Source organism: Dipodomys ordii, unplaced genomic scaffold, assembly GCF_000151885.1.
Source record: "Dipodomys ordii isolate 6190 unplaced genomic scaffold, Dord_2.0 Scaffold19, whole genome shotgun sequence".
NCBI classification, from domain to species: domain Eukaryota; kingdom Metazoa; phylum Chordata; class Mammalia; order Rodentia; family Heteromyidae; genus Dipodomys; species Dipodomys ordii.
Genome location: NW_012267235.1, coordinates 13,844,988 through 13,854,583, shown reverse-complemented (window position 1 = coordinate 13,854,583; position 9,596 = coordinate 13,844,988). Strand labels below are relative to the sequence as shown.

Genomic DNA, 9,596 nt, shown 5'->3' with positions numbered 1-9,596 from the left:
TACCTGGGATGACAGCTACATGACACCATGCCCAGCTATTGCAGCTGGTCCAAGACAGGGTCCACTGATATCACCTGGGCCCCCAGCTGCTCTCCATGCCTATCCACAAAGTGCAGCAAGACCAGGACACCTGCAAGTGGAGACGAGGATGGAGGCAAATCCTCCCCCACTGCACTCTCCCTGTGAGCTCTACTTCTAGTCTAGTCTTTTTCACTTTGTATCCCTAGCTTCCTTTGAATCTGAAAAGCATTTGACTACTACAGAGGGCTGAAACACCCTGGCTTACAGAGAGAGAGAGAGAGAGAGAGAGAGAGAGAGCATCTTTAACCGAAGAGCACAGAGCTGGGCAATGCACAAAGAACAGAGTTCAATGTTCACAACCTCATGAGAAAATTGCCAAGCCATACATGCCATCTAGGTCCAAAGCTAGCAGCACCCTCAGGTCTGTAACTGGGGATGCATCTATAAATTCACAAAGAGCTAGTTTAATACAATGCATCTTAATCAATGTTACCTTTTCATTCCTTTTTTCCCTCCTAATAATAGGCATTCTCCTGCTTCTCAGCAGTCCATTCTGTCTTCCCATTAGCATCTGTGTTAACTGATACTCTATATAATCACCTAAATCATGTCTAACATCTCGCTCATGTTCTTCAATCCTAGATCCCCTGTCTACTTAACAGACTGCTTTTCTCTTCCCTAATTTTAGGAATGCAATTTTATGTTAACATCTTCCTAAGGGCCCCTAATCATGGAGTTGGAATGGGGACTTCTGCAGTGCTCCACAGTGCTCCATGTGGGCCCCACTTGGATGCCAGATTGACAGGGGTCTAAGATCCAAATATTGATATTATTCTAAGGCTGGTTGGTATTACTGACAATGATGTATGTATTTAACAACATTGGAAAGGGAAAATTTTTAGGAATTATTTGCCTTGTTCCCAAACGGATTTGATGTGTTTTTTTAGGACTCTTAGTTGAAATCACATCTTTAGCATACATAAAAAAGGGGATATGATCCGGACACAGAAAGTCCCAGGAAACCTAAGGGCATAGATGTAGTGTAGTTTTAGCCACACACTGGACGACTGAGCAATCCAGGCCATGGTCTCCATCCCTCATCCCTGCTTTTCTGCCCATATGCTTCACTGTTTTTCCCACCACCACCTGTCTGTCTCTATTACTCCCAGAAAGCTTCTGGCTAACTCCTCCTCTGTGGGGCTAGAGGTAAATGATCAATCCCACACATTCAAACATGGATGGCCAACTAAGAAGTTCAGATTTTCACCAGATTCTATCCCTTATAGCATTTGCTTTTTACTAAATCCTCAACATTCACCACATGCCAGGCTTGGAGAAGAAATTGATGAGCATGTATGTCATGAGTGCTACTCTAGGGAAGCTTTCCACCTAGTGGGTTGGTAGAGACAATCAAGGAAACAGCAGTGATGATGCCATATTTTGAGTGTTGAGTGGAACAAGAGGGACATGAGGAACATGGGGCAGAGGAACCCAATCCTCCAGGGAAGTACATGGAGTCACTTCCCATTGAATGGTCTCCATGACCTTTCAGCTAAATCTACATTCCATCTCTCTTTGGCCTATTCTCCATCTCCCTCCTGGCATCAAGAATCCATTCAGATTCTGGGAGAGCAGAGCATACAATGGAACCAAGAGAAAAGCCATGCCTAACACGGTCCACTGGAGATATCAGTACTACCCATCACCTCTCTGTACTGAATGAAAACCAAGGATAATTTTTTAATTTAAAATTTCTTCTATTGTTATTGTTAAGGTGATATACATAGATGTTACCATTTCATAAGTTAGGCAGTAAGTGCCTTCATTTTTGGAAAAATGTAACCTCTTTCTTTGCTCTCTCAGATATATAGTTATATTTAGTTATAGTTTTATATATACTTACATATTATATAGTTATATGTTATAGTTGTATATTTTATACAGTTATAGTTATTGCAAAGGAGTTCCAGTTATGTAAATCAGGTAATGAGTACATTTTTGTACATTTTTATTGTAAAAATGCTGTACAGAGGGGTTACAGTTACATGAGCAAGGTAATGAGTACATTTCCTATTGAGTATTGTTGCCTCCTCCTTTGTTTTCCCTCTACCATGAGTACATTTCTTTTTGAATACTGTCACCCCTTCCCTTGCTCTCACAGTTTTTCACCCCATCCCCACTCACAAGTTATATAGTTCATTTTCAACACAGTGTCTACAGAATACCACTGCTGCACTTGTTTACCCTTTGTCCCATCATTTCTGTGCCTCTCCTTAACTTTCCCAAAGACAAATCAACTTACAAACAAGGCAAAAGAGAAAGAAAACAGAAAAAACATTAAAGAAGAAAAAAAACCTCTCATTTCCATTTCTTGGAGTTCCTTTAGATAAATATTATTTATATGATTATATGCACATAACTATTGAGCCTTTGTGATCCTCTCCTAAGAAAATCCTCCTTTGGCCTTACTGTGTTAATGTTGAGAAACATTATCATGCCCCAGTGAATTTTTTGTCTTTTGTCATCCATTGTGTTTACTTGCAGATTTATTGACACATTCTAGTTATAACAAATGAGGGAAAACATGCAACTTATGCTTCTCTGGGGCTGGCTTACTTCACTTAATATAACTTTTTCCAAGTCTTTCTATTTCCTTACAAATGGTTCTGATGGAAGCATAGAATTCTATTGTGAACATAAACCACATTTTCTTTTTTCCCACAGAACTTCTTATATATATATATATATATATATATATTAAAGATACTGTACAGAGGGGTTACAGTTACATGAGTAAGGCAATGAGTACATTTCCTATCGAGTATTGTTACCTTCTCCTTTGATTTTCCCCTACCATCCTTTCCCTCCCCACCTCTTCTACTCCTCCCTCATCACCAAAGTTATAAAGTTCCTTTTCAATATAGTGTCTTGTACATCTCACTGTTACAATGGGTCAACCTGTATCCTTATTTCCCTTCTCCTCCTCACATTAGAAAAATGTATATATAAGATGCAGGGCATCAGAATCAAATACAGTGAAAACAGGGATTAAGAACATACAAAAGAAACAAAAAATTGCATAGCACATTATAAATACATTAAAAGTAATAGCAAGAAAGATAAAACCACTTGGGGTTTTATCCCTATCTTGGGGTTCATTTCACTTAGCATCATCTTATATAGACCACATTTTCTTGATCCATTTGTCCACTGAGAGACATCTAGATAGATTCCGTATTTTGGCTGTGGTAAACAATGCTGCAATTAACATGGCTGTGTTGTTAACTTTAGTGTGGAAATGCCACAGATAACTTTGTTAACTTTGTGATCTTGCCAACTGCATGCTTCCTTTTGAGGGACAGAAGCCCATCCTTGACCTGATGACATTGTTTAGGCGAAAACACTGAAAAAAATCAATCTTGGCACTAAGCATGTAGAAAATGTCCCTGTCCCTGAGCCAAATTGAACAAAGCCTCACTCACATAAACCCCATAACCTCCCCTTCTCCCGTAGACATGCCTGATAGGACATCGGCTTTCTGGTTGTCTATCTGGATGAATCTGATGCCCCTTTTAAGGAAGTTCTTTTAAAGAATACTTTGAGGGATTTCAATGGAGTTTAGTGACACTTTCTTTGGGATTCCAATCTGCCCTGTCTTGGGTGGTTTGGAGAAGCCTATGGCTTTCAATTTAGCAAGACAGACATTTGAACAAATTGATCATTTCCTTTCCCATTCAAAAGACACTCAAACTCCCTAAGGACATATATCAGTTTCCATCAACTCTTTTCCCATGTTTCTTTCAATACCTGCTTCTATTTGGATGGGACAGGAAGGGTTCTAGCATGGCTGCAGTTCATGCTCTATCAGGCCTGCAAAGCCCTGACAGCTTTTCATGAAGATGCTGTTGCTCTACCTAACATGCTATTGCCCTACCTCCAGGCCCAGTCAGTGGAAGGCACAGAGGCTGTCTGGGCCTGTGCAGCAGCCCTTGCCATGGACATGCAATTTCTAGCATAACTCCATAATTCCATAACACTAGAGCTGGAAGACAACACCAATGACACTTTTGTCTCTACATGGAGAAATAGAGGTACCTAGAAAGAATGACATTGAACCATTTGTTAGGAAATGGAAAGAGTTGAAAAAAATTATATTAAGTGAAATAAGCCAGATCCAAAGAAACATAGGTCCCATGGTTTCCCTTATTTGCAATAACTAGTATATGTCTGAGTCAAGCAGAAAAGGTCAGATAAGTTTATGGTAGGAAATGAACCATAAGATATGTATTCAAATGTTTTTTTTCTTTCGTGTGATTGTTTCTAACACATTTAAGGATTATTGCTTTGTGGCTTTGTATGTCCCTCCCCCACATTATAACCCTTGCTTTCTGTATAATTTGTGGAGGGGAAGGGAAAAAACAAATCGTTTAAATAGAGATAGAGGTGGACCCATTGCAACAATGAGATGTACAAGTTGTTATGTTGAAAATGAACTTTACAGCTTTGGTGGTGGGTAGGGGAGAGGATGATTGGGTGGCTGGGGTGAGGAGGGGAGAATGGAAAGGGATGGGAAGGGGAAACAAAGGAGGAGGCTACAATGATTTATAAGAAATTTACTCATTATCTTGCCCATGTAATTGAAACCCCTCTGTACAGTATTTTCACAATAAAAAAAAAAGAAATTGAGGTACCTAAAGGTCAAGCAGTCAGCACTCCAAGGTGAGTGCTCAGACTTCACTTATTGATCAGTGAAGACAACACATAGTCTCCACATCACCCCTCCAAGAGTTCCATGATCAAGTGAGGATGTGTCTTCTTCAGAGCTTTGTAGAGTTGGTCTTTGCCATTCTGGTCCCAGGAACGGCTGAAGCTGAACAGCGTCCGCATCTGGGCTGGGCTTGTGGCCTCAGCCCGTACCTGCTCATACTGCTCCTCACTCAGCATCTGTCCATGCAGCATGTCCAAGACTGAGTCCACAGATGTCACTCGAGCCACCAGCTGCTTCCGATGCCTGTCCACAAAGTGTGGCAAGGCCCGGCGACCTGAGGATGAAGGTGAAGCTGGGAATAAGCAAAGAAAGTCTCCCTTGTTCTCTACTTGTGATTCCCACTTCCCTCATGCCAGCACCCAGCCTGGCATTCTGCCTCATCAGGAGGAAGCGGGGGTTCATGATGGGGACTTGAGGTTGTGAGTGGGGAATGCTAGGACCTTCATGGACAGAAGCAATAGCAATGGGGTAGAACTCTGCCCACCCCCAGCATGTACCTCTCCAGCCCATCCCTGGAAGGCTGGTGATAAGAGGAGCCCCTTTCTGCCCTCTTCTCTCCCATCTAGGACTTTATGATGCACCAGCAAAACCACTGGCTCCTGTGTCCTCTGAGATCTGTTACTAACCTTTGGGGGCTGGAAGTCCTGGAGTAGCTGGTGATCTGAAATCTCCTGGAAGGAAAGAGAGATGAAGAAACTTGTATAGCTTTGTTAGTTACAGACACACATGATACACCTTGAAACTCCCAGACACCTCTGAGATGCAAGCTACAGACCAATTCTGATAGAATTGTGTGAATAAGGGCTGGAAGGACCCTGAGATATCATGTAGGCATTTTGCTTCCTAGTGCATATGAGAACATGAGCACTTGAGGCTTTCATCATAAACTAAAAAAGAGAGAAGGAAAGGTAGATGAGTGTTGGGAGCTGACAGTAAAGCTCTAAGGTCATCTTGACCCCTGTGCTCACTTGAAGGCACATAGGAGGAGCTGGCTTACTTACAAAAAAAACACCAGGCCCCGGGATTGCTTTGCTATGTCTGCAGAGTTTGTTTTACTTTCTACCAGTTGACCTTGTCTTGTTTTACTGCACTGTTTTTACTGAAAATTTCCTTGTTTTTCTGGACTATTGTAACCTTATGTTACCTCTTGACTTCTAATAGTATATATTAGGGAAAATTAAAAATAAACGGTGCTGCAGTCTTGAGCTGCAGACCTCTCGACCCCATCCTTTCTCTTATGTCTTTATTTTTTTGTCCTCGCCCCCTAATTCAGGATTCCCTTTCGTTGCCGGCAGGCTCTGGCAAGTGGCGCCCGAACAGGGACCTGAAAACCTGGGATCAAGGCAGAGGACCTCGCCAAGGTAAGAGGACAAGTCCAGAAAAAGAGAGCGGGTGATAGTATAGTCGGGAGTAAAAAATTGTGGGGCAAGGTAAGAGCGGCACAAGGGTATGTTTCACGCTCAAGGAGTGAAAGTTAGACAGAGTCAGTTAGAATGTTTCTTTCACTTTGTTGAGGAAGTATACCCCTGGTTCCCGGAGGAAGGAACCATTAGTTTTAAAACTTAGCAAAAAAAAAAAAGGAAAAAAGGATTCAGGGACACTATGATGTAAATGGCCTGTAAGTTAAAATATTGCTGCTTTGTAATTGTCTGGTATCTGTGTAGCCTGCAGGTTCTGTATTGGGGTTGGCAACGGACGCGCTATAAGACAGCCAACTGGGCCGGTGGGAGACGTCCCCCGGATCCCCATCAGGGTAAACTATCCACTAGTCCGGACATTTGGGCCCATCTGTAGTCCAGCACTTTCTGTCTGACAGTCTACACTGCGCATTCTGTAAATGTGTTTTTTCTCAATGTTTGTATGTATGTATTTTGGAATTCTTGGAATGTTTCTTCTCTCAGATCCATCCTGATGCGAGAGCCCAGAGAAGACTGGCTATATCTAGTTCTCTCTAGCTCCTTCATTTTTATGTACACTTTAAACTGACCCCCCCTTTTCTACTCTTCACTGCCACCTCCTCCATCCTCTCTGGATCCAGAAGTAGGGGAGTGGTGGGGGATGAAAAACCTGGAGGATCTAACAATAACTTAAAAGGGCCAGCAGGGAGAACTCACAGCCAGATAAAACTGCCACTGACCACCTGCAAGTGACACCAGCAAGATCTTAGCCTCGGGCCTTGGCCCAGGGGATCTGAGCATGGGGGAGAACCTGTCAGTCTGAGGGGACAGCCACTAGGGACTTCTTTCCCTTGCCCCAAGATGACTGGGAATTCTCCTCCACCTTGGAAGGCCCCTAGGTCAACGTTTGCAAGTATCTAAAAGAAAAATCCTCCGGAGGTGAGTAGAGGGGGGTTTGAGTCCCCTAGTAAGTGGGTTTGAGTCCACTTGTGAATGGTGGTGAGATGTTGCCCCATTCACTGAGACCTGATTTTGTCTTTGTGGCCACGTGTCTGTCTTGTTTACTTCAGTGTGTTTTCTGTTATGTTTTCTAAGGTAGGGATAAACTGGGGTCCCATTAGCCCCCACCTCAGCCTTTGGTTGTTGTCTTGTCTAGTTCTGTTTTAGAACTGGTACCCGCTTTAAATGTATGTACAACTGATTTTGATTTTTGCGCGCTTTAAGATCTGTGTGTGTTTTGTATGTGTTTGTGAACATATTCAAGATAAAAATTATCACCATGCTGTAACATTGGATGAGTTTAAGTTTAAAATTCAAAAGGTTATGAGGTTTGGACATTACCAAAAATTTTAAAGAATTTTCACATTGTTTTAAATGACTTTTTAAGGATTCTTTAACTTAAAAATAAAAAAATCTGGTATTTTAAAATGCATAAGGCTGTTTACAACTGTAATCAAGTTATCTGGCTTAACAAAAATGCATTGGCTGTTTGGAATTTAGTTCTCTTGGCTAAAATTTGGGGATAAATATTAAAAGTTTAAATATAAAATTTGTTTAACACTGTCAAAGACATTACCTGTTCTGGCTGTCTAAAACTGTGTATTTTCATTCAAAAACCAAGAGATTAGAAAAGGAAAAAACTTAAAAGCCAACAAAAGACCTATCTTCAAGGACAAGGGGTAAACAGGCAAAAGTGCAGTTCAGCTGGTCATACATGGTGGGACAGGCCATGCCGCAGTTCATCTTACCCTAAAGAGTGAGATTAGGTGCATGCCCATTCCACAGGAGGGGCCAAGTGGCCCAGCTTTGTTCTGTCCTTTTTCTTTACAGATAAATACTAGAAACATGAAGGAAAAAATTAGTGATGTGATGATCTGATTAGTATTGCTAAAACTGCCCCTAGGACTTAAAAAGAGGGTTAAAAATATATTTGTATAATGTGACTTGCTTTCAATTATGTTCTACAATTAGGATATGTTCTTAAAAGTCATAATTGTATTAAGTTTAACTTCTTGGTACAGTGATGATTGTAATTCTCGCATTAAGGAAAAATTATCATTTGAGTTGAAAAGTTTTAATGTGTATCTGTTTTAAAACAAGCAGCCAAGAGACAATGAGTGGCACTTGGCCTCAAGATTTTAAGGGATTTTTTTAATGTAACTAAAAACTAAAATATAAAATAATAAAAGAGATTAATAGGAGGCTTAAAAATAGAAATGGATTTTTGAATATAAAGTATAAAAGTAATATTGTTCTTAACATTTGCCTCAAAGTGGAAAAATTAGGATTACCAAAATAATTGCTTAATTGCTATTCCAGTTTGCTCTTATAGGTTTTTTAAGTTTCCAGCAAACCAAGAGCAAAGCACAGAGGATTCTTATAAGTTTGTCAGATGTAACTTTGGCTCTTAACAAGTTTCAGGTAAGAGCATGCTTAAGAGCTACTTCTATGTTGACCACCTTGTTGCTTTTAATTGGAGTAAAGTGGCCTTTTATAAGACTCATTGATCTGAAACTGGTACAAAGCCAGCCCAGGCAGAAAAAGGTCCCTGTGAGACTGTCACCTCTACTCAGCCAGCAGAGTGCTGAAAGAGCAAGCAGAGTTGCTTTGGGACTCATAGTGGCAGAGTGCTAGCCTTGAGCTGTAGAGCTGAGGGACAGCACTCAGGCCCGAGTTCAAGTCTAGCAAATGAGGCATTTATTTCAGTGTAGAGAAAACACTCCTGGGACAAGAGCAATGGAGGAGCATCCAGAAGCAGTAAGCCACTGCTTGGATGACAGAAATGTCAGATCCTAGAGTCATTTGTGTGTGGCCCTTCAAAAATTGGTCAGACGGGGCTGGGAAGTTGGCTCAGTGGTAGAGCACTTGCCTTGCATGCCAGAGGCCCTGGGTTCGATTCCTCAGCACCACATAAGCAAAAAGAAAAAAAGCCAGAAGTGGCGCTGTGGATCAAGTGGTAGAGCGCTAGCCTTGAGCTGAAGAGCTGAGGGACAATGCCCAAGCCCAGAGTTCAGGCCCCACGACCGGACAAAAAAATTGGTCAGAGCCAGGAGGTCATGGGAAGATAGTTTGTAAGCATGCCTAATATCCATGACTATCTACTTTGTAGGGACAGAAACTTGTAATAGTACTAAAAAGCTAAAGTTATAAAATGTGGGAGATGGTTTAAATCCCAGCCCCTGTATGTGCCAAAAGCCCTAATTGGCAATAACTTTTGAGCTAACACCAGCTAAATAAAATTTATCTGCTCAAAAAAAAAAAAAAACCTGAGAGTGTGTTTCTATTAACATCTGTCTAAAGGCCTGCACAGGTGACTTAGGCATTGTTAGGGTCACTAGAGGTCACATTCCTAAAGATGCTTTTACAAACCAAAGTGCTAAACAAGCTACACTGCTGTAGCCGGGGGGGGG

At 41.4% G+C, this 9,596-nt stretch overlaps 1 protein-coding gene across 1 annotated transcript in view; it reads right to left on the bottom strand.

Annotated features, from left to right (window-relative positions):
* Positions 1–4,794: 4,794 nt before the first annotated feature.
* The window catches only part of LOC105983310 (NACHT, LRR and PYD domains-containing protein 1-like), a 45,911-nt gene continuing 41,109 nt past the window's right edge, over positions 4,795–9,596 (bottom strand). The window contains exons 13-14 of the mRNA XM_013013145.1: positions 5,416–5,460; positions 4,795–5,063 (exon numbers count right to left, since the gene is read on the bottom strand). Coding sequence (XP_012868599.1) covers positions 4,795–5,063; positions 5,416–5,460 — 314 coding nt within the window. The remainder of the gene's footprint in view (positions 5,064–5,415; positions 5,461–9,596) is intronic.